We start from the raw sequence: 25590 nt of genomic DNA on the forward strand, positions 1-25590 counted from the left end.
GTAAAATGGATTACGGAAATATAGTTCGTGCCTAATTTATTTCCCTTCGCCCTCTGTACGTTACAGTGGCGACGAGGATGGGATGCGTGATGTGGGGTCATAGGTTAGTGGTTCCGGAGACATGTAGGGATAGAGTGTTGAAAATGATTCATGAGCCTCACATGGGAATAGTGAAATCTAAGTCTTTAGCACGCAGTTACGTTTGGTGGCCTTCGTTAGACGAGTCTATACAACGTGTATGCCAAGGATGCGAGGTATGCGCGGCGCAGGCGGACGCGCCGCCGAAGCAAGCCGTACGTATGTGGCCGTGGCCTAACAGACCTTGGTCACGGATCCACTTGGATTTCATGGGCCCTATTTTTGGAATCATCCAGTTCAATCTGATTATACGCTTGCGACAGGTCTATCTTCGAAAAGTAATTCGAGCCGCTTAAGCGAACGATTAAATCATCGATCCTAGGCAAAGGATAACGATCAACTAACAAAACGGGATTCACTGTAGCCTTGTAGTCCGCACAAATCCTCAAAGAACCGTCAGCCTTATTTACCGGTACAAGAGGCGAAGCCCAGTCCGAACAGTCCACCGGCTCGATGACTCCATCCCGCAGCATCGCGTCGAGCTCGGCATCGACGCGATCGCGCAGGGCGTACGGCAGGGCCCGAGCACGGTGGAACACGGGAGTCGCCCCCTCGCGCACTCTTAGGGTTGCCTTGCCTCCGGAGTACCGACCCAGACCGCCGCTAAACAGTTCTTTATACCTGTCAACCAAATTCCTTAATTCATTATCCAAGCAACCTAATCCACTGGTTTCGCTAATTTTATGACAATTACTAAATAAGGGGATCTTAATTTTTAACTCTGTTAACCATTGCCTACCTAAGAGAGATGTAGTCCCGCCTTCGATAACAAATAATTCTAAGTTCTTCTTTATTTTACCGTAACTCACGACCGGCTTGATAACCCCTACCGGTTTAAGCACTGAGCCATCATAAAAATTAAGTCGTACACTCGTGGGTTCTAATCTTATTTTACTAAAATGTTTCTCATATGTATGATTATTAATACACGAAACTGCAGTTCCCGTATCTACCTCCATCTTGACCTCAACATTATCTATAAGCACTGGCAAACTCACCGCCTTGTAATCGTTCAAACAGAGATGATGGAAATCACTTTCCATTTCCTCCTCACTGGCTATTCCTTCCGCGTCCCCGTAGTGCACCGCATTGAACCTTCCCGAGCCAGCACCGGCCTTCTGAACGCAGGCGCGCCGAATATGGCCCCTGGATTGACACCGGGAGCACACGTAATCCCGGAATCTACAGGCTTCATAGCTGTGGAGCGTGGACGTGCAACCTTTACAACGGTACCCTGTCCCCTTCACACTGCTCCTGGTTCGCGCTCCCGCGCCGTTCCGCGCCGCACTCTGGTCCTGTACACTTCGGGCGCGCGCGGCCGACCGCCGCCACCGCCCGTTCTCCGTCCCGGCCATCGTATGGAGGGCCGCGGCCGCGGCGCCGCCGTCCGCGCCGCGCGCTGCCCCGGCGGCCTCCGCCGCTCCCACCGTGTCCACTGCCGCCGCGTCCCGTTCCGCGGCCTCTAACGAGTTGGCGAGTTTCACCGCGTTGGCGAAACTAATCGTTTCCTCCTCCGCGAACAACCTTTGTCGGATGAGATCACTCCTCAATCCGCACACGAACTGGTCTCGCAGGTTCTCGTTCAAATTATCCCCCAGCTTACAATGGCGCGTCAACTTCTTCAACTCGGCGACATAGCTGGCTATATTCTCGTCCGCCGCCTGTCTTCTCTGTCTAAATCTGAATCTCTCTGCCAAAACTGAAGGAGCCGGTTGTAAATGCCGACGTAATAACTCGATTGCGTCCTCATATTTCAACTCTGCCGGTTTCTTTGGGCTGGACAGGTTGACTAGAAGCTCGTAAGCCTCATCTCCCATCACCGCTATCAACGTAGGTAGCTTGAGGTCACTCTTAACATTATTAACTGTAAAATACATCTCAAGCCGCTCGACGTATGACGACCACACCCCGCTTTTTATATCGAATTCCTTCACTTTTCCGATCGACATGATGGAGAATAACCCGACACAGACGCACTCCTCGTTTTAAACTTATCCTCGTTCGGCTTTATCGGAGCAGGTCCAGCCGGAGCGGTCCACACGAGGTGACATTGAAGCGCCAGTTACACCGGGTAGCTCGACAGGGTCAGATAAGGCCCATACGAATACTCCGGCTTCACCGGAGTTCCAAGATGCCGTGGAGAGTAACGAGTCTCCGGCTCAGACCCGCCGCCGCAGTACCTCACCGGCTCACGCGATAACGCCGGAGCCGCGTCCACTGAGACAATGTAGAATAAGGAAACCTTTTAATAAACTTTGATTTGCTTTTATTTTGTATTTAGAATAGACTTTAGTATTTTTATAGCTTAGTATGTAAGATTTTAAGTATTTATTAAGTGTGGGGGTGTAATGTGGGTACATAGAAAACTGGAATACCCGCGTCAGTCATGTAATCGCCACGAAGTAAAATGGATTACGGAAATATAGTTCGTGCCTAATTTATTTCCCTTCGCCCTCTGTACGTTACAATACTACAGCTAATTTCTTAACCTGGACCCTTTCAAGTAAAGATTTTTATATAAACCTGTGAGGATGATACTGCCATTGTCGCAATTGAAAATGCCATAAGCCTACGTTGTCGTATCGTCTAAAAAATGTGAAAAACCAAATTAAATTTGAATTTCGCGGGCAGGCCTGTCTCATGCCCCTTAATAGTCTTTTTTTTCTTCTCTCGTCTGGCTTTACAAAGATTAGTAAGTATATAATTATATACATGTTAGGGAAACTATATAACTTAATCCGACTTCATCCGCGCCGGCGCTCGCCGATACACGCGCGGCGCCCTCTTAGAGCGCTTTTCAGTATGTTCCCAGTCACTTCCACCACCAAAAAACACCAGTGAAACACAAAAAACAGCCACTTTAACAAAAAACCCTCCAAAAAGACGCCGCTTCCGCGCCAGCAAATGCCAACACAGACGAAGTCAGTTATTAGTCTGTACATAGTACTTATTCTGTATCTGTACTCTGTGGTTCATTGATCTGAGCCTTCGATTTATCGTTGCTTGTAGTTAAATTAACAAGAAAGCTAGAATCCAGAGCCGTAACGTACACAGTTGATTGAAAACAAAGACAATTATTATTATATACTTGTTGACGTTTTGACGTTTGATCTATTATGTTACACATTGGTAAAAATCTAAATCTAATGTAATTTTTTGCGGCGGTTTTGCCTGTTAATAAGTAAAGGATTTCTTGATTGTTTTTTCTAACGTGTACACACAAGAGAAGTTAATTTATTTTTTTCTCACTGATAAACGAACGATACCTAATAATGGCTGGTTTTCCGAATTCAAATGAGTATTCTTGGCAAGCTCAAAACAGTGCACATTTTAATAATTCAAATGCATTCGGCGACTCTCAAACACTAGGTAAACTGTGATACTTCAGTGATAGTGTTATTGTAAATTAGGTGTTAATTTATTAGATATAATTACTAACCAAAAACATTTGTTTAGACTTCCAGAACTTCACAGCTGACCAACAAAACTTTTCCTTTGACCAAGGACAAAGCATGCCTGTCAACAACAACCAATACTACAATCCAAGTTTATACACGCCAGCACCAATACCAGGGGATCAACCTACTGAATCATCGGAATTTGATGAACCACCATTACTAGATGAATTAGAAATTTACCCAGATAGAATATTAGAGAAAACTTTAGCTGTGCTCAATCCATTTCATGGTCAATCTAAAGCTGATGATGCTAATTTCCTACTCAGGGATACAGATATTGCTGGTCCTATCGCATTTTGCTTAGCACTGGCAGTATGTTTGTTTCTTTCTGGGAATAAAGCACATTTTGGATATGTATATGGATTATCTGTAATGTCTGTCATTTTAATGTACTGTTTACTATCTTTAATGAGTCATACGGAAGGAGTTTTTACTTTATTGAGTGTTGCCAGTGTGTTAGGGTATTGCATGCTGCCAATGGTTGTATTGGCTTGCTTGGGTATCTTTTTATCTCTTGAAGGTACAATAGGTCTCAGTATGTCAGCTGCAGCGGTGATTTGGTCTGCTCTATCAGCAAGTCGCCTTTTTGTCACTATGTCAGGAGATTTTGAACAAAGACCTCTTATTGCATACCCATGTGCATTAGTTAATGGGGTGTTTGCACTTCTTGTATTGTTCTAACAGACTAACATTGAACTAATTTAGATAATGCTATATTTTTATACTATGAATGTTATCACCGAAAACATTTATATCATGTAACCCATGTTGTAACCAAATGTTTAACCAGGTAACTATAGTAAATAAAATGTTTTACTTTTAATTATGTTTTTATTGCAGAAGTGAATACAAAATATATCAAATAAATCTAAGTTCATATAAATTGGTTCCAATTAAATCATGCAATCTTTCAAATCTTTTTCTCTGTATTTAGTACTCATAAAATAAGATACATACACATTACAAGTGAATACAAGAAATTAAAGAAAATACTGTTGCTTAATAATGCTGTTGTTGTTGTTGTAAGCTTGAGTTACAGTTTTTTTACAGTGCAGATAATATTGAAAGTTAATTTTTCGTATGTAATTGATACAGGTATGGCAAAGATGTATGAAATGTTAAGGTCAACATAACTTGAACTTCTGGTTTGTACATTCTAGTCTCTTACAAATAAGACAGACAAAAATAAAACCAATATAATATTTAGCCCATGGAATATATTAATAATTATACTATTTTACATTTACTATTACATTTTATTATATAAGGTTGGTCTGTCACTAAAGAAGTTCTTTAAGACCATAACTTGTGCAAATGCAACACAAACAATAGCTACAGTTTCACACATTGACCACCAGAACACTCTCTCGTTTAGATATTCAGCCGCTTTGCGCCCTTGAGCCTCTCTTAATCTGTGATGAGTTTGATGATCAATAATCCTATTTAGGGCCGAATGGATTTCATCTGCTGAAGTCTCGAGCTAAAAATAATAAAACATAATTACTTTACAAACTATAGCTAAAAACAAGCTGTGCATGTGGATCCAATGTCTGCCTACAATTTGATTATAAATTATAGTAATTATTATATACTAGCCGATGGATTTACGTTTTTCAAAATCCTGCGGTAAAAAATGTGATCCTCACAAAAATAAGGGAAGTAAGGTGTGATAAATAATAATAATCAATCTAACTTGCAGAAATATTCAAGAATATTTTCAATTTTCATGGATACATTATATGGGACTATCTACATTATCTAATCTGGAAACTTTATGGCTGCTTGATGCAGCAAAGGTAACTTGGTCAATACCTGTGTTAGTACAGTGGCATGTTCACCAATACCAGGAAGTGGCTGCTCTGGTCCCACATTTAGCTCCATATAAACAAGTTTGTGCGAAAATGTGCTGAATTCATTACTGAAGCAAACTTTGTACACTCCTGAAAAAGATATAAAAATAAATAAGACTTCCATAGGCTTTTCTTTTTAAGAACTGTTCTCCACTTGAAGTATTGGCACTTTTTATGTCAATGTTATTACAGTCTGGGCTCACTAGGTCATGTGACCCAGGACATTTACTTAGTGATTTGGAGTTTCCTGCGATGGCACTCAAACAACTCTTATTTTTTATGAGACGGGGATAAGAGTTTATGTAATATTAAGAAAGGTATTAATTAATATCTGATACTGAATGATACTTCTATACCTTTGAGGTAATATCTAATAAGTAGTCAATCTATCCATAAGTTAGCGACATTGTTAATTGTCAAAAAAGCTTTTTTGACAAATAACATTTGGTGCTTAGTAATCTATCAACAGATTACAGATAGGATTGAATTCATCGATGTATATGGATGGGCCCTTCGAAGATAAAAAACGTGCTCAAAAAGTCAAGAGAATTTGCAAAAGTCTCTTGACTTTGTCAATGACGATGACGTAAGATTCAAGCGTATTTTTGCGGACGGAATTGTATGGGAAAGGCTAATCCATATACATCGATGATTGAATTTAATTTTGGCTGTCAGTGTTTTATGGATAAACTATAAAAATACCTGTATGTTGTGCTGTGAACTGATGAGAATCATACTGCATTTTCTGTTGCTGATATATTATCTGTTTGTTTGGGCCTTCAACTTTTAGATCCACATCATACTGGCCTCCAGTTATAACCTACAAATTGGGTGAAAACAATTTTAATTTATTATATTCGCTATTTAAATAATATTAAGTGATAACACACCATGGTACCTACTGCATATAGACGATTTAATGTTAAAACATAGGTTATGACTTGTTCTGAAACATTAGAATTTACCTACTGAGTACAAATAGGCTAAATCAAATGGGTTGTTTACTATCTACAGAGAAGTCATAATAGGTAAATACCCAGCGTATTTTACCTGATATTCCAACGAGGCAGATGTATTTTGCTCAATTTCCTGATAAAAACATTCGACGGCACTATCTGGCAATTCGAACGTAAGTTCTACACTTTTGGAAAATATACCACTAATTAGAGTGACTAGTATTGTAAAAACGAGTGGTGCGATATACATTTTTGTTTTTAAAATTTAATAAAACACGAATTCTAGACAAAAATAATTATTTTCGTTAAAATAATTTATTACATTACTTGACATTGACATTTGATAACCGTCATCAATTTTGACGTTTCGTACATTACACGTATGCTTGATCCATAAACAATTTCTATTATTTCCAAAATATAGTCTTCGGTTTATGGACTTAGGCCGGCTGCATGTTAAATCACTTTTAACTAGTTAGGTAGTCAGAATTAGAAAACGTTCTGTCCTCTGCGACTGAATCTGCGAATATCAAAACCTTATACCTGATCCGGGAATATTCTAGCAGTCTGCCGCACGCCAGCGGACTAGTATAAAATGTACGAACCACAGATTAACAGAGGATGTACGGTATGAAGAGAGTGCCATGACCCATGACATGAGAGTACCCCTTCGAGTTCCGGCGCGCATCATCATGGGTAAAGGGTACGTAATCGTTACGTGATCATGGGGCCTGCGGAGTAACCCCGTAGTTTGACAATTAAGTAGGTACTGCCTCTGATTGACCAATAACCTCCTTTATTGACTAAAATGCATTGAAGCAACAAAACTACCGTAGGTCCATCAAAACAATGTAACTGTAGCAATAATTGATGCAGCGTTTCCCTAACGGACACAGAATTTTTTCTGATATGGCCATAAGTTGTGAGCTTTCTTTTGTCAGTCTGTGATCAAGATTCCATTCCACCAGGCAAACTTATTATGCTGTATGCTACTAATTGATCCAAATCCTCCTTGATACCAGTTCGACAATTTGTTTATCGTACAGTTCTATTGCCCTCAATAACGTCCGCATGGATTTAGGTTTTAAGAATCCAGTAGAAACTTTTTTTACTGGGATCATCTAGGAATAAAAATTGTCTTTTAAAGGTTTCTGGTATCCTACCTCAGTATCAGTTAAAATCCGTCGATAGAATTCGGTCGTTCCGAAGATCCGACCGGAAAGTGTAAACAGGGTGTTTGGATCATGAATAATTTTTAAAATTATAAAAGTAGTAAAAGTAGAAGGTAAATGGATAATATTGTAACAAATCACACTACAAAAAAACAGTAAAACATTTTATTTCGAAAATTAAAGATGATACAATTGAAAATTTAAATATCCACTTAATAGATGTAACAATTTTCGCTTAACTTTAAAAGTAAAAAAGCCATGATTTTTTAACAAAGAAATTAAAATACTGTGATTATATCTTAAAAGTTATACTTAAGTGCAAGGGGACTATATGGAGTCTTGAAAATGCAGACAATACTTAAATTCGTAAAGTGACTAATTTAGAAGGCGAGGCCAGCGTCTGCGTACGTCGTGACGATCTTTTCTATGGAGTTGGCGTACGCGGCTGTTCGCAAGTCAAGACCCAAATCGAACTTCATGGCAGTCTTCATGATGGCCTGTAAAAATAAACGCTGGTTATATTATATTCGAAACGTGCAAGCAAAAGCATACACTGAATTCCCATGTTGTCGCACAAGGAATAGTTTGCTACTTTTGAGGAAAGACGAAAAACTGTTTTTAGTCTGGCAAACTTTTAATTTGGCAGCTTCTTAACTGGAGAAAACTATGACGGAATGACGACTGGTGCGGTATTGATGAAACCGATTCCTAGTTCCATAGTTGACGACTAACATAGTAAAAAAACTGATTAAAAAGTTGTTATCGAAAAGATTCGGCTCCACTATGTATGTATGCACAGTCTGTGTGCGTAGTCTTCAATCCGATGTTTTTCAGCATTAGAATCGGCAAAGTTTGATATAATATTATCATCATCATTATCAACCGCTAGACGTCCACTGCTGGACATAGGTAGGTGTAGATACTTCCACACGCCACGGTCTTGCGCCGTATCAATCCAGCTGCTCCCTGCGACTCGTTTAATGTCGTCTGTCCATCTGGTGGGGGGTGTTCCAACGCTGCGCTTTCCGGTGCGAGGTCGCCATTGTAGCCCCTTGGTATATCAGAGGTGAACTCACCCTTGCCGAGCGCTCCATGGTGTAGTCGAGGCCGGAGTGCACGATGTCTTTCTCGGAGGCACCGGAGATGCGCTTCTGGAAGGATTCTGACGGAGTGACGGGGATACGACCGCCGACGCGCCCGAACCGTCTCTCAAGGGACTCTTGTACAGATTCTGGAAAAAAATATGTATTCATAAGTTTTTTGCATATAAGAAACATCACAAAAATTCATGTATTTATGACAAGATCATCCACAGCTTCTATTATGTGTATTACAGATTTATACTGTACTACCACTTTATAACTTACGCCGAAAACATCACAGCTAATCATACCGCGCGTCCGTCCGTTATTGGTTGTTGCTTGTTGGGGCTTGTTGTTCTAATGGTTAAAATCTTAACTTCAAGAAATAAGATTTGTATTTAATTGCTGTACATTCGGTTTTAGTCAGCGTTGGGTTGCGCTTTTCTGTGTACGAAGTTTGCGGGACTTATAAAAGTGTGTATATATATCAATACAGTACCTACATTTTTTAGTCCAAAAATATAATTTACCCAATAAGTGGTAGTTGGATTCCCGTTCGTATTTGAACGTGAGCCGGCCGTACGACACATGGTTGAGGTTCTTGAGCCACTCGAAGAAGGAGACGGTGACACCGCCCGCGTTGATGTACAGGTCAGGGATCACGAGGATGTTGCGGTCGATGAGGATCTTGTCAGCCGCCGGCGTCGTGGGCCCGTTGGCCGCCTCTGCGATTATCTGAAACGAATGCATGATAATATGAGAAAGGTCGTGAGGTGGTGGTACTCGTGGAACACCTGAAGCAAGACAGACAAAACCGAATCTCTCTTTGGACTCTATCTTACTCATTCACATGGCAAGAGCTCATATGAATAAGCGACACGTAAGATATGAGAACATTACTTCGTTTTTTTATACTTTTTGATCACCATCCCGAACGTATATGTACGCTATGAATAAATAAATAAATATTAATTTATTTGCGGCTTAATACAAACTCAGTGCACAGTACAAAACACATCAACATACAAAACAGGTAAAGAACAATCATTCTACATGAATTATACTTATTTTTTTATATAGATCTACTGATGGCGTGATGAGTACCACTGGCTCGGAAACCAGATTTTGCTAAGAAGAGCAGGCAAGAAACTCAGTAATAACGTTTGATGTGAAATTCACAAGTAGATCGGAGACCTTCGCGCAGTCAAATATTTCTGTAGTAATGATAGATATTGTAAAATCTAGATGATACTCTTGTAGTCTAGGAACTACCTTGTAATATAAATGAAAAAATTATAAATATCAGTCTCTTGCGAATGATATGACAACATACAACAAGGGAAAGTCATTACAAAGCTTGAATAAATCTACACTTGATGATCTTCAAGATGGTATAACGTTATACAATATACTATTACTAGGTCATACGTGTATAATGTACAATGTACATATACAGTACACTAGATCTTAAGAATGGACATGAAAGACTAATATTGGCACAATTGAAGTCATATCAGAATATGAAAACAGAACTGTTTATCTTACGCGACCTTGAAAGCTACTTAGAAACCACCTATGTGTGTGTTACCTATATTTTAAAGTAATACCAGGCCAAGTTCACTTGAGAGAGGGCTAGAGGAGGTCTTTGCAGAGTGATCCTTCTAGGTAGGAGGAAATCCTCATGGATGTCAACATACTATTTGAGATGCCCGACTTCACAAGATGCTCCCAGTGACATAGGGAAATCGATCCTTGTGTACCTGGAAGGTATCTACTGTTAAGTAATCTATGGTAGGACCAAGAATTGTTTTTATTTTTGACTACTTTCTTAGCGCTGTTGTTATAAGGTGCCAGATACGACTTTTGAGAATTTATAATTTCTAATTGGCTTAGGTCTGGTCTGGTGCGAGGGTTCGCCTGTAACTAGTCCACCCTATAGGCAAAACCGTGCCGCTGAACGATTTACTATCCCAAACTTAATTAAGGGTATAGCAAAATTATGAAACAGTGAGTTTGCATTGACAAAAAACTGTTTCCTTTTATCGAACTGCGTTTGCATAAATTGTATAATTTGTTGAAGAGAAACTTGTTTGTCAATTCACTTCTTTCTTGGAATCTATGAAAGAATTTACCCGATTTTCTGCAATGCAAACGTAATTTCATCAAATTAGGTGACGAGGTTCGTCACATAGGGGATCTGTCAAATATTTACATGTATAATTTTTTTTAGAGCGAACTCAATAAATAAATTAATTCATGTACCCTTCCAAGCGTCAAAATACCGCATTGCGTACATTAATCACAAGTGATCTCAAAAATCAGGTGAACGGCCCATTTAAAATAGGATTTTTATTTTTGGACAAAGGCCAGCAACACCTATTCCGAATGGTAGCGCTGAGCAGATTTCAAGAATAGCTTTCTCGTAATTAGAATTGTCTGAAGACCTCGTGATAAAATCACGATGTTTGAGTGTAGTTTGTTGCCTGAGTAGATCCTGAGTTGCTTTTGTTTGTAAGACGACCCCAAGCCAATTAGTTAACTTATCTAATCAGTATTTAGACGATTGAATACAACTAGTTACAAGGAATCAGGGACATGCACAGCCCTAGACAAGAACAAGTAATTTAAAAAGTAAAAAAAAACTCCAACTGCCGCTTGCAGTGCATCTTTTTCCGTCCGCACATTAAAGGGTATAAAATACGCCATTTTGACTTTTAAGAATTTTACTCTGTGACACTCACGCCACCAAGCCGAATCTAATGGCATTTCATTTATCAAAATCGGCTGAGAGTAGTTACGAGCGGATATAGGAACGAACATACATACACACATACTCACATACATACAAACAAATAGAGGTCAAACACACAGCCCTCCTTTTGGGCTTCGCCGTAGTCGGGTAAGAAAGAATAGGTACAGTCAAAGGCCGTAAGTCGTTTAGCACCTTAATGATCATATTCGCGTGGCACGATTATGCACATGCGTTAGATGTATGTGGCGTGTTTATAGAAAAATATCATAAGTGCGACAGGTTTTTGATGCAATAGTTTCGCGGAATTGCTACTCGATTTCTGAGGTCGACCGTACCTTAGCCTGTATCTTGTGCGCGTTCTCCTTGTGGATGACCTGCTCGATGGCGGCGGGCACGAGGATGTCACACTTCTCGTACAGCATGCCCTCGCCCTCGTACGCCTTGGCGCCGGGGAAGCCCACGATCGTGCCGTTCTCGATTCTGTAGTCCTCCAGAGCCTGTGGACCAAAATATTGTTAACATTTAACTCTAACTCGAATCTTCGTCATCATCATCATCATTATTATCAACCGATAGACCTCCATTGCTGGACGTAGGTCTCTTGTAAGGACTACACACCAAGGTCTTGCGCCGCTTGAGTCCATCGACTCCTTGCGACTCGTTTGATGTCGTACGTCCACCTAATGGGTCCGGTGCGAGGTCGCCATTCTAGCACCTTGAGACCCCAACGTCTAACGGAAGGATCTTAGTTGGAGGTTTTTCCAGAAAACATTGTAACACACAACAAAATCAAAATTGAGATATTATGAAAAAACTGTATACTGCCTTTACAGTAAATGACATCGCAAAAGATATATTTTGATTATACCATGGGGGATCGATTACGGTAAACTGATAGCTACAGTGTGAAGATCGCAATCACGTATTATTGGCCGACACTTTCGCGCTATTGGCTATGCATTGTTGCAGCAAAAATACCATAAGTAAATTCAGCTAATCACAACAATAGACTAGCAATGATTGATGCAGCTTTTCTGTAATCGACCACCTGGGTTTTTTTGCGATAGTAACTATAAAAATCTATTTTACGCCTTTTGTTGCCAGGCATACACCCAAAATTAATAATATCAAATCAGGCGGGTCAAGGAAGGAAAATCGATAATGGTCTAAACCAAATTATTCCTGTTATTTTCCTGTTTAACACCTATTTTATTATACAAAACGTACTACATATATTTTCATTAAAGATTTTAAACGTTACCAACTTTTATTAGTTCCCTCTCTGATAAATCAATTTTCTGCTGGTAAACACTATCGAATAGTTTGTAAAAATCGATCATGTTAAAATTATCTAGGATATTTAAATGTTAGGTCGTAAGTTAGGCAGGTTTAAAATAAACAACATTTATAGCAACTTGGTCATAGCCAGCTTTAACTTAGAGTTAAGTAAGTTTAAAGCAGTACATGTTATAGGATTACATTACGAAACGACCTGCAAACTCCACACTTTAAGTACTGTGAGGTTATTCTGTATCTATATGACATTCAGTACCTAACTCGGTTGTGATGGAGATAACAGAATTTTCGTATAAAGTTGTGCTGCCATTAATATAGAATTCAGATAAAGTCACACTGCAGAAGTGCTCTTAAATTACCGAATACTGCTAAAAATAGATGTTTAGCACAGAACAAATAATGAAGATGTGGTAAATACTTCTGTGGTGCTTAATATGAAAATGACTTACGACGTTTTCAATCCACAATGAATGGCAAAAGTTTAACTATGTTTTTTAACTTTGGCAAATTTGAATTTCAAAATTTTAGTAAGAGAAATTATCCGCATACAGCTTGGCTCGAATGTAATGTGCGATCAGTATAAATCACAATGTTTCTACGTCATGGTAACAATTGTATTTATATAGTATCAGTGCATGGTAGTCATAAAACTCAAATCGGAAATGAGTAATTTGAGATAGTTCTATTGTCAAGAGACTGGATTTTAAAGTACCTACTGAAACATAATTATCTTATCTTGTGACAAAAAATTGAACATTGTTATCTCGATGCCAAACTCTTTATAACCGCTTGCAAACTACGTAACTGTTCTAAAATCGTATTACTATTCATTTTATCTGTATAAGGGGGGCGTATCATAGATTATAATTTAGTAAAAATAATAATGCCGTCTCCTAAGTGATAAGAAAGATGTACATTCTGAGTCTGGTACTTTTCTGTGTCATGGGCGTAGTTTTTCAGTCAGGTGGTTTTCTGCCGACTATTTTGCTTAAAATCATGAACTTTATCTGTATAATATACTACACTGTATTTCAGTACTGTATATATTAAAGAAGAAACTGAAACAGGCGCCAGAAGAGAATCGATCAACCAGCATATATACATTAAACGGGAATGCGATGTTATTTTGAGAGCAGATAATGAGGCCAAAATTTTAACTGTTGAAATAGTGACATAAGGAACCATGTCGTTGATTTAAAGAAAGTTTAATCAAAATAAAAAAAGGAAGCCCCACGACCTATCCTAAAATAGCATCTGTGTATTATGAGAACTATTGATATCAATTGATTGCTCAACTATTTATATTGATATCAATGCTTATTGCTTGTAATCAATATTATAAAAACTGAAATTAATTAGACAGCGAAAAAGATAAACTATATGTGTTAGGTATTAAATTATTATAAGCAGTTAAGAGGCTTCTGAAGTACCACTTGTGAATCCCTTCAACAATCATTATCAGCAATATTTGTGACGTTTACAGATTAGAGGATTAGCTAGAACGCGAGTTTAAACATATTTTTATTACATAGGTGATTTTTTATCCTACAATTGAAGGTTTTATAATAATAATCTTTATTAAGCAGGTATGTGCGTGTGCCACAGAGTACAATAAAGATTCCCAGATCAAAACGATCATATTTTATCTAAACAAGCATTTCTCATCCTGTTGTGTCTTATAAGATTTTTTTAAAGCGGTTACGAATTCATCCGATCCGAGTCCTTGAAAATACGAATATAAAATAAAAACAAGAGGTAGGTATCAAAATATAAGGCCATCCAATAGAGTCTAGACAAAGGAAGCTCTAGGGAAATGAAGGCAAGCAAATTAAATTTACTTTTTCCGATTCGAATTAAGGGTGTTAAAGTGGCGCAACTTTGAACAGATTATAGCATCGCTTCAGCCTGTGCCAGGGTCTATTGCATTAGAGTGACCTACATTGACAGGTTTCTAGTGCCACGGAAATTTATTTTAAACTACTGACCAGCCCCGCTTCGCAGGGGTAGCGTCTTGAAATTTTCATAGGGATCTTTAATTTTTTGAAAATAAAATATAGCCAATGTTACTCAGGAATAGTGTAGCTTTCTAATGGCGAAACTTTACCTCTTTATAATATTAAAACCTATAGATAGTATCGTAGTGTCAAGATTTGTACAGCATTTACATGGACAGCCGCATCTGCAGTTTCACCTGACTGGACCAAAAAATCGTATGGTTGTAATTAACAGGGATCGTCAACCCTAGCTCCGGGTCCTTGCCGTCGGGGTTCTGGATGGAACCGCCTTGCTCGAAGACGCCGATGCACGTGGCGCCGGCACGCACCAGGTAGCGGCACGTGTACAGCCCCATGTTGCCGAAGCTCTGCACGATGAACTTCATCCGGGGTCGTGGCTGTTGTGTATAGCGTGGATTATGTACCTTAGGGTCGATGCCGTCGGGGTTCTGGATGGAGCCGTCGTGCTCGATGACGCCGATGCACGTGGCGCCGGCGCGCACCAGGTAGCGGCACGTGTGCAGCCCCACGTTGCCGAAGCCCTGCACGATGAACGTCTTGCCGCCCCAGCCGGGAGTTGTGCCTGTTATACGAAGCAACCTGTTAAAACTGCGAGGCCAAGACTCTTCGATGAGAGTGATCAAAGTGAAGAGGTGGACTATATCACCTATATTACGAGTAGATAGCTAATTTCACCTCTAGCTCAAAAAGGGCGCCTTTCCCCAAAACCAGTGAGCAAAAGTCGTTTTTGCTCACCCAGCGAGAAAGTGTTTTGAATTTAGAACGCTTTGGATTGGCATTTCTTCGATTCATCCAAAAAAGGAATAAAACATAGGGAGAAAACAAAAGAAAATTAATCTATGAGATCTTCAGAGGGCTCTCTCCGTCACTCGTTTCATACAATCGTAGTTCCAATTTCATTTGAATATTATGCAACGAAAGTCCATGAAATATTGCAGACATATTCTAGAAACTAATATCTATGTCTGTTGTTTTCCAGATTTCTGTTAAAATATTCGGTTTCAAAGTTACGCGGTCTTTAAAATTTACATACAAATCTTTGAGCCCCTGTAATTTTAAAACTACATATTTTTAGAAAAATCTAAAACACCACAGACACAGATATTAGTTTCTAGAATATGTCTGCAAAATTTCATGAACTTTGGTTGCTTAATATTCAAATGAAATTGGAACTACGATTGTATGAAACGAGTGGAAACGAGTGACGGAGAGAGCCCTGTTAAATCTTAACAACTACACACCTATCTAATTACTTTGTAGATAATTGTTATAAACTTTTTAAAAATAACAAAATGAGTGATAATTTAACACCATCAGTTATTAAAGGAATCGGTATCTAACGCTGAATTAAACTTAGTTCCTGAAAAGTCGCGTGAAAAATTCTTGAAAGACTTTGATATATTTATTTAACGATCAGAGACTTGCTAAAGGTGTGAAGACCTGCTCAGAAATTAGTTTTATCATATAAGTACGTAATATATTTACATGAATATAAAAATTTCTTAGTGTTTCAATAAATAATTGTTTTTCTTACATCTAGTATTTTTTCGCTATTGAGGTGGAAAGTTATATGTATCACACGATAGGAAAGTTTTTTATTTCTTGTGCCTTAGAATCCTGAGTGTAGCGAGGGAGTGTGGCGTCAGTGTATCTTTGGCGCCAACTCTAGATAATTAGTAAAAAATACCCCGCTTCGTTTACTTCTATAGGAAGTTCTTACTTGAAAAGCTATTTAGCATTTAATTGGAACTGAAGTAAAACATTCTTACAAAACTTACGAATAATATCGAAATGAAATATATAATTATAATAAACGCCGTTTGTAGGCCAACAAATGTACTTTATTTTTTATAACATTGATCGGTTTATTGACAATCAATTATTCATATTAGAATATCACTTACCAATCATGCTCATGTAGTTCGCTTCATTGATAAAGTTCTCGAGACCGTGGAATACACCTCTGCCAGTGGCCGACACTCTGCCGTGGATACCGCCCTATAAAAACAGTTCTTTGTAAATTAATTATTATTTTTGTAAGCTGAATACATAATATATTTAAACCGCCGAGTTTCTTGCTGGTTCTTCTCGAAAGGCCATTCCCAACCATTGGAGATTGATCTGACGTTTTAAAAGAACTTAGGTTTAGGTTTAAATAAGTTTAATTCTCATAAAGACAAAGCAAAGTCATTCACATGAGAACTTAATATTTTTTTAAGAATATTAGCCATGCTAATCATGACTAAAACTCCCCTTTTCCCTCCAATTAAGCGTAGAGCTTGTGCCAGGAGTGGGTACGACAATAGTGCAACGGGTGGGGTTTGAACCGCCGGACCTTTCGGAATTCCGTCCGCTCCTCAACCGTTGAGCAATCGAGGCTCTTCTAAGAATAAAATTTACAATATTCGCCATTTAATTAAGTACTCATTCAATGCATTTATCGAAGTAATTCGCATTACTCATAATGTTAAGTTTAGTTTATTTAAGTTAAAAAAAATACTTGTATTTCTACATACCTGGTTGATGGGTTTGCCCGTAACGCAAGCGTGGGCGTTGATGTCCTGGAAACCGATGGTCTTGGCGTAGGTATCTGCGATCCACGACATCTCGCGCTCGCCCGTGCCCATGTCAGGGGCGGGCACGTCCACTCCGGGCCCTGAAAATGTGACGCTATTAAGCAAATATATGACTCGAAAACCTTTTGGAATTGAGTCCAATATGGGGTAAGAGCGGTCCTCGTCGTTAACTGATATACCTATACTCCTGAGGTTGCTTGTATAGGAGTTCACCTGTCGACTTAGTGGGGGTCTGACCACACTTCGCTTTCCGGTGCGAGGTCGCTATTTGGAACCCTAATATAATATACCTATTGAGTCTTCATCGAACTATGTATGTGCCGCACCTATTGCCATATAGGAATTTGCATGGCTTTCTATTAAGTTTCGAAACATTAGGTAAGTTTAAAGTTTGCTACACTGTGCTTAATTCTGTTATACACATAACACAATTTTTAAAATCGCTAGTAATATAAAGTAGGTCTCACTTTAGAGCTACCATTTTCCATAGGGAGAGAAGCCATTTCAATTTAGGGATTACATTACTCCAGAAATTCTGAAAAGCCTAGACATTACATTTATAGTTATATAACACTACTGATGTTAAAAAATGAAATTCCCAACTCTAGTCATACCAAATAGTGCGTTGTTCGCCGTCAGGTAATAATAAGTCAGTGTTTCCTTGTCACTCTGCCAAAATAGTCGAATCATTATTGAACGGCATACTACGTGATCACTTCAGGCTATAGCCAGATGTAGACAGTATAATTTTATTTTGTCTACAGATCGTCTGCAATGTTAATTATTGCAAAAAATAAATAATTAATCGCTTAAGATAACATTCATAGTTGAAAGATTGCAAAATATTCTTCTGAAGATAATTTCGCTAGTCTTATATGATGAAGCATTTTCTGGAGTGATGGTGACGAAAATCTCAAGAATTAATATTTTGTGCCAACAAAATGTTCCACTTAATTTGTCAACAAAATTACATAGTTATAAAAGTACTTATCTAGTAGCAAAGTAATTGGAACCATAGATGTGTCATGATTAAGGTGTAAACTCGATTATATATTATTATCATTTTGCATCAAGTAGGTAGGTAAATATGTATTTCTGTTTTGCATCTAACACTACTCTATAATCATATAAGGTTCATGTAGTTATGTTTTGCATAAAATATACGTAAAATCGAATGTCAATCAAGTTGTGCTTATTCTCGATGAGTAGTTGTTGCTGATTGCTTCTTACGTTCTATTGGCAATATCGCGGTGTTATTTAAAAATCCATTTGCTTTCGAGTTTAATATGAAACCCTTATTAGCTCAGTTGATTGATAATATGGATAACGCTGTTTGATTACTCTTGCTATGGAATTTTTTAGAGACATTAAATTATTTTCGAGTATTTTTTGTAGATCCTGTTTGTATTTATAGTAATTCAAGGTCAGTAACTGAATATATACTCGTAGGTACCTACATCGGATGTTATGAATAGTGTTGCCTTGTTTAGGAAGGTCTGTTTAGGAAATATGTTATATGTAGATCTCCCAATAGTAATCACTTCTAGGTGCAAACAATCAAAGAACTTGTTGATAAGCGATTTACAGCATGCAAGAACAATTTCATTCAATCCAGCGTGGGCGAGCGGTTATTGACATTAGGCGACCATGGCATGACCTTTAGGCGTTCAGTCTGTACTCATGAATTGCTCTTATGAAAATTGTGGTTATAGGTACGTCATATCTATAACTATCAAAAATGGACTCTATGTCGTTTTTGTGTTCGTTCCTTTTTTCTCTCGACATGGATTAATCAAGGCCTAAACATGTAAGAATAGTACGTTTATGTTTCTACATTGGTTTTCGACAAATCATAATTTCGTTTATTAATTTACTTAATTATATTTATTTAAGTAAGAACAAATTGTTGCGTTTATCTGGTCCTATTTGCAAAATTACGTATATTTACAGGGGTTTGTCAATATTTGAATCTAACATAGCTACTTATTTGCTTATTACAGAATGAGATGCGAATGAAGCTGGTCATGACTTGTGACGTCATCGAAGTAAACAAATAAAATAATCATAAGAGCACGATTTGGTCCAAGGAGCGGAGTAATTGGAGATGATAATATTTTGTGGTCTTGCAATCTGAACTGCTATAATTGGCAATTTGGCTTCGGTATTTGATTTATTTATGTGGCAATATTTAGGAATATTTTGCCTCAAATTACTTACTTGTTCTAGAATATAAAAATTGTCAATTAGCTAATAGGTGAACAAGTGAATTTGGAAAGTTTGTAATATAATATCCAGGCGGACGATGTTTTTTGACGAAGGTTTAAACACAAATAATTTTTGGCTGCAATATGCTTATCACAGGTACTGACTGTAATTATGGCTTCTGGGTGTGATACTAGGAACTATATGAAAGTGTTCAAATGGCGGAGCGTAGGTACTTAGCGGTTGTCGTTGCCATCACAGTCGCAATACAGTATTACCAGCTTCATACAAATTCTTGTAACTATGAATTTAAACAAAAGCAGTGTTAAGATCTCCCGCGCGTCTGCCCTCACGTTCTGTGTCTGCACTTTGTTTTGTCCAGACTCTAAGGTAACTTCTTCTTACCGATAAAGCCTTTCTTGGCGAGCTCAAGCGTGAATCGCCGAGTGATCTTCTCCAATTCATGCTCGGAGTACTCCTTGGGGTTGATCTTGATACCGGCCTTGGCGCCGCCGAAGGGTACGTCAACGCACGCACACTTAAAGGTCATCAGCGCAGACAGAGCCTTAACTTCATCTCTTGTCACGTCAGATGAGAATCGTATACCTGTAGACAAAATAAAATACATTCAAGTGTAACAGTAATTGACGTCGAGTAAAAGAGTTTTTGAATTGGAGAGGACTGCGTATATGGTTGTATACTGTGTATGGTTTCTTACAGCGTGTGAGGCAAAAGGTTGGCTGACGAATCAATTGTGCGGTGGGACGTCTGTTCCACCTCCAGAGGTGGCTCGTGGCTGCCCCTTCTCCGTAGTACCACCAAACAGATCGATAAATCGCCCAACTGACAATGATAACATTTCCCGACACCAAATTTTATTTAATGTAATTTTGTAAAGCATGATTAACTCTCAATCCATGGCTAATGTAGAGTTATGAATGTGAATATGAGTAGGTAATTCAGTAGGGAGGGAGTAATTTAATAGATAATCTTAAATGAATCATAATAAAATCATGGTTAGTTGACTACAAACCAGTTTACTTTTAGAAATAATAATATCAGCGTGGAAACATGTACCTACCAAGTCTATTTCAGTACCTGGCATTATGCGATAAAAACAACCAACACAATCAGTAGCGTGATCCATTGGATGTTATTTTTTATCACTTTATTCACGAAAACCCGCCTCCTTCTATAGATGAATGACCGATAAAATTATGATCTGACTTTGCGAATTTTGTTTGTAATTTTAACATGGAAGGGGCTAACCCGGAAGGGATAATATGGCAATTTTTTAATAAACCCTTAATCCTTATTGGTTTTTAGGCGGCATCGTATCATAAAACTAAATTGCTTGGCGGTCCTTGCCAGTAGGATGACAAGCCAAGGCCAAAGCATTCCAGCAGACTGCAGAACATACCAGAGTCAACATATTTTACATTAATCTATACTAATAAATAAAATTGGAGTGTCTGTCTGTAATTTCGAAATAACTACCTCATATTAAGCTCATATGGTTATTTGAACGATACCATAACTGAATCACACGTTTTTAAAATTTTTGTCTGTCTGTCTGTCTGTCTGTCTGTCTGTCTGTTTGAAAAGGCTAATCTTTGGAACGGCTGAACCGATTTTAACGGGACTTTCACAGGCAAGTAGAGGATTGACCAGGGCGTAAAATAGGCTACTTTTTTAACCGACTTTTAAAAAGGGAGTTGTGTTTTTCTACCTATGTACACCGAAATCTCCGAGATTTCTGAACCGATTTGCGTCATTTCTTTTTTAATCGATAGAGGAACTTTGCGACATTGTTTCATAAAAAATTTGGAGTCCAACTCCTCAATCCTGATGCTGCAGGGGATCTGACCAATCCACGCGGGCGAAGCTGCGGGCATCAGCTAGTACTAACTAAAACTAAAACTACGCTCAGGACAATGTTCAGGAATAACCAGGCGTACAGGATGTACAGGCATCACCAAGTATCTAATAAAAGTCAATAATAACAGGAATCTAATGTTTTCATGTCAATTGAAGCTGTTTTAATAGTTAGCCCTAATTCGCACCAGCGTTAAAAAAGCGTTGCGTTAAAACCCGGCGTTGCGCTGAAAATACAAAATGCGCGATAAAAAAGCGTTGACGTGTGAACAGTTGGGAATGCATATTTTGTTCTATTTGAACGCTTTTTTAACGGACGTAAAAAAAGCTCTCGTGCGAATGAGGCCTTATTATTATGCTGTAATCTGCAACTGCGCAATGATGAATAGTAGAGCAACATCCTCATCATTTTAATTATTTTGGGGGCAGTCAACTTGAACACAAAAAGAGGCAGATAAATACTCAGCTACCTTGTTATAAGTCATAACGTTGGTCACGTAACAATTTTAGTTTGAAGAAAACATTATTAAGTAGACCAATACAAATGAGTAATTTATCTTGTCACAACGTATTCTTAACACGAACATGAAGAAAATATAAAAAAAAAAACGGACTTTGACATCAGATTTTTTTATACCTTTCCTTTTGTTTTAGAGAAACTTTTAATTTGTTTATAAAATAACGAAGGTCTGGCCCTAGAAGGCTCTTAGTCAATTTCCTAGAATATCCTCTTGTATCTAATAACTGTACATCTGGATAAGAATATTTATTTAGATAAGTTAGGCATTCTAAAATTTTATTCCTGTCCTGACCAATATTTTATTTAAACAATGAACACTGATTAGTGTAAATGCGTGACTTATAAAGTACAAATAAATTACTGTCCCGTTTCGTGATCTAGAGCACTAAGCGAGTTAGCAAATATTGATATTTCAAATTACTATTTTTCGTTACATAACACGTTGATGCTGAAAACGCGTCACAGCCGCGCCTCCCTGTTGCCGCCGCGAATACGTTCCTGGGATTCTGTTTTTATCTCTTTAATTTGGGCCAATCATCACCTTAGTTATTCTTGTTACAAACCGTACATACCTACCTACTTTATTATTGATATGTTTAAGCAAAACATAACAAATCAACTTTAGGGTTTAATACATTTTGTATATTACATACAATAATATCTTATCAGAACTTATCGGAAAATGGCAAATAGATTTTGCAATTGTTTAATTGCGAAATCTATATATACCTACTTATAAGGAAAAACGTTTACATACATTCAAATATTTTGCTGATACATATTTAAAATTTTTTGTTTACTTTTCATGAATCATAATCACTAAGTTACTCTGAATCTTTACATATAGCTATATAATCTTACTTGTAGCGTACTTTTATTATGCCTAAGTTGATTCTTATAAAGAGGTAAAGTTTGGATGCAGAGGGTAATCTGCAAAACTAATGATCCCATTCTGAAAATTATTTCACTAATAAGTAGTCACATTATCACCAAGTGCTAGAGGCTACAAAATATAACAAGGATGAAAGCGTGAGAAAAAGCCACTACTTAATATATTTATTTCCAGTTTATATTATATTTTAGGTTTGGGTGCACTGGAATGTTCATTGTAATTTGTTTTTTGTTATTTTATTTCCTGGAAATTGCTATAATGATTTGGATGAAATTTAGATATCTTAATTGCCAAGTTTATTTATCTCCACTGAGAAAATTTTGTTTCCACACAAAACAACTCAAAAAACGCAGAGTAAATTTTTGCCACCCAGGTACTTATTTAAATGCTACACTACTGTGATAATAGACAGATAGGTACTTACTACTTATTATGCTGAACAAGGAAATGTAAAATTTAGTTTGTTTAGCATGTGAGCATGCATAATTACAGGAACGGATGTCAGCAATTGTTACACTTAAATTACAACGTTTTATTTTTAACCGACTTCCAAAAAAGGAGGAGGTTCTCAATTCGTCGGAATCTTTTTTTTATTTTTTATTTTTTTATGTATGTTCCCCGATTACTCAAAGACCCCTGGACCGATTTGGAAAATTTTTTTTTTGTTTGAAAGGGTATACTGTGCAGATGGTCCCATATAAATTTGGTGAAGATCTGATGAATATCTTCGGAGATGGAGAACAGAACTCCTCAATAGATAGGAGCAAATTGCTCGCGATCAGTGTAATAGCTTAGTAAACAGTAGGGTTTTAACTGGGCATAGCATATTATAGTACAGTGGGCCACTAAAAATTGTTAAAAAATTTTCAAAAGAAAAATAAAACCGACTTCAAAAACCACAAACACTAAAAAGTAAAAAATAACTTTTATTTAGCTACACGTGTAATGTACCTAGGTATGAAGTCGGGCGAGCTTCACTCTTGGATTTCTAATTTTGTTTTAATATGCTCGCTCAACTTCATACCTAGGTACATTACACGTGTAGCTAAATAAAAGTTATTTTTTACTTTTTAGTGTTTGTGGTTTTTGAAGTCGGTTTTATTTTTCTTTTGAAATTTTTTTATGTATGGAGTGGTAGCACATTTAACTTCATGGAGTAAGAGCCAGCATGTGCAAGACCTTCATTATATTATGAAAGCTAAAAGTTTATCCGCATATTGTCCCCAACACAGGGAGGAACAATCAGAGACTAGTCTAACTTTTTTATATTGTCTTTGGAATAGCATTTCAAATCATGTCATGCATTGATATATATCTTATTGATGATCATAGTGTCTACATATGAGTGCAGCCGTTTATGGCCTGTCATGTTTGGTTTGACAGCTTTGAGGGTGTGGAACACAGATTTTGTTCAGAATAGCCATTCTTTATGTTTAATTCATTGGTTATAGGCCAAATATTTATAAATAAAAAACAAAAGAATTTATTATTCTTAAGTAGGTACTAAATATCTTTCATGTCAGAAATATTTAAGTATTGTTTACATAAGTACTTAGAATTGAATTAAACTTAGTAGTTTGAGCTGGGGTAGGTAGGTAGTTAGTTTTATAAAATGTCTTGAAATTGTGTTCAGAAAGAGGACAGAGGTTATGTTCAAGCAGATTTTGATTATACCTACGTAACATTACGGTCGGCGTCACGTGTCCAACGAGCTATAAATAAAAAATCTTTAGTGACAATAACTGCGACGGATCTGCATAGGTGATGTAAGCAAAAAGTATATATTGAAGTTACTTACCTCCTTTGGTTGGGGTTCTGTGTGAAGAATGCTGAGCTCGATACCCAAGAATCATTTCATAATCACCAGAATCGCGTCGCAGAGGAAATTGTATTTCAATGATGTGATCACATGGCTGCATTAGTTTGAGGATGCCGGCGACCCTTTTCTTCCTCTCTTCAATAGAAACTCTAGATTTCATATCCTCGACTAATTTGTCTTCAATCACTTGACACGCGCGGTGGAAAAAGTATTCCACCATATCAAAGAATCTTGGATTTGCACTTGTGGGTATATCTTTAAGCCTGTCTGGAATTTCATGGCTTGCATATGTACGGCAACATACATTTACTGCAGCAGGGATAGCTCTTAACATATTATTCACTCCTTCATTTTGGATGCTGTTTTTGAGGGGCGGCACAACAGTTTTGGCGATATTCTTTAGGTGTAACATTGTGACTGATTTATTTAAGTACAATTCGGGTGAGGTATCGGGTCGTCCTACACTTTAAAAGTAAAATACACGAACTAACGATTAAAAGTAAACTGCAGAGACGACCCGCCCCGACAAAAGGTGACGAGCAGCGACTGGCGACCGCTAAAAAGTAATGATTACCACAGATCACTATACACTAGCCTGCAGTGCGATTGTGTAAGGTTTAGACCATCATGATTATTTAAAACGATTGGTCATGTGATCGCTAACGTCAATTCGAATTGTGTAAAAATGGCCATCAAAAAAAGACCGAAAAGTGACCGGTGGCTTAAAAACGTATCATAGAATTGCGTTTTATTATTGCAAATAGCATTTTGTGAAACTCAATTTTTATGTTGTTAAGAATTAAGATGTATAATAAAACAATGCAACTTTTTAGGCTAACTTATCATATTTTATCATAAAAATTTACTTTCATAGCTTACAACATTGAATTCACGTTAATATCAGTTATGCAAAATCAATAACTAAACGCAGTGAATGAATTATAATCGAGTTTACTAATTCTCAACAGTAGTTGGCGTTAGTGGACT

General features: G+C 37.7%; 4 protein-coding genes across 4 annotated transcripts; 1 reads left to right on the forward strand and 3 right to left on the reverse strand.

The window, feature by feature from the left end:
* Nucleotides 1–326: 326 nt before the first annotated feature.
* Nucleotides 327–2132, reverse strand: LOC123869087 (uncharacterized protein K02A2.6-like). Its single transcript, XM_045911823.1, has one exon. The coding sequence runs from the start codon at nucleotides 2085–2087 to the stop codon at nucleotides 327–329; it is 1761 nt and encodes a 586-aa protein (XP_045767779.1). The 5' UTR covers nucleotides 2088–2132.
* Nucleotides 2133–3232: 1100 nt separating this feature from the next.
* Nucleotides 3233–4419, forward strand: LOC123868922 (protein YIPF5). Its single transcript, XM_045911604.1, has 2 exons — nucleotides 3233–3507; nucleotides 3595–4419. Exons 1-2 carry the CDS (start codon nucleotides 3411–3413, stop codon nucleotides 4275–4277), a joined length of 780 nt encoding a protein of 259 aa, XP_045767560.1. The 5' UTR covers nucleotides 3233–3410; the 3' UTR covers nucleotides 4278–4419.
* A 377-nt stretch (nucleotides 4420–4796) lies between these two features.
* On the reverse strand, nucleotides 4797–6744 carry LOC123868924 (transmembrane emp24 domain-containing protein 3). The gene is made up of 4 exons (XM_045911605.1): nucleotides 6497–6744; nucleotides 6149–6266; nucleotides 5409–5536; nucleotides 4797–5076 (listed from the first exon to the last, which is right to left on the reverse strand). The coding sequence occupies exons 1-4, from the start codon at nucleotides 6650–6652 to the stop codon at nucleotides 4846–4848; spliced, it is 633 nt and encodes a 210-aa protein (XP_045767561.1). The 5' UTR covers nucleotides 6653–6744; the 3' UTR covers nucleotides 4797–4845.
* A 980-nt stretch (nucleotides 6745–7724) lies between these two features.
* Nucleotides 7725–25185, reverse strand: LOC123868920 (glutamate dehydrogenase, mitochondrial). Its single transcript, XM_045911602.1, has 9 exons — nucleotides 24583–25185; nucleotides 19903–20103; nucleotides 17236–17375; nucleotides 16624–16717; nucleotides 15124–15281; nucleotides 11744–11905; nucleotides 9187–9391; nucleotides 8651–8805; nucleotides 7725–8071 (listed from the first exon to the last, which is right to left on the reverse strand). Exons 1-9 carry the CDS (start codon nucleotides 25013–25015, stop codon nucleotides 7955–7957), a joined length of 1665 nt encoding a protein of 554 aa, XP_045767558.1. The 5' UTR covers nucleotides 25016–25185; the 3' UTR covers nucleotides 7725–7954.
* Nucleotides 25186–25590: the final 405 nt, after the last annotated feature.

This window comes from Maniola jurtina, chromosome 10, assembly GCF_905333055.1.
Source record: "Maniola jurtina chromosome 10, ilManJurt1.1, whole genome shotgun sequence".
NCBI classification, from domain to species: domain Eukaryota; kingdom Metazoa; phylum Arthropoda; class Insecta; order Lepidoptera; family Nymphalidae; genus Maniola; species Maniola jurtina.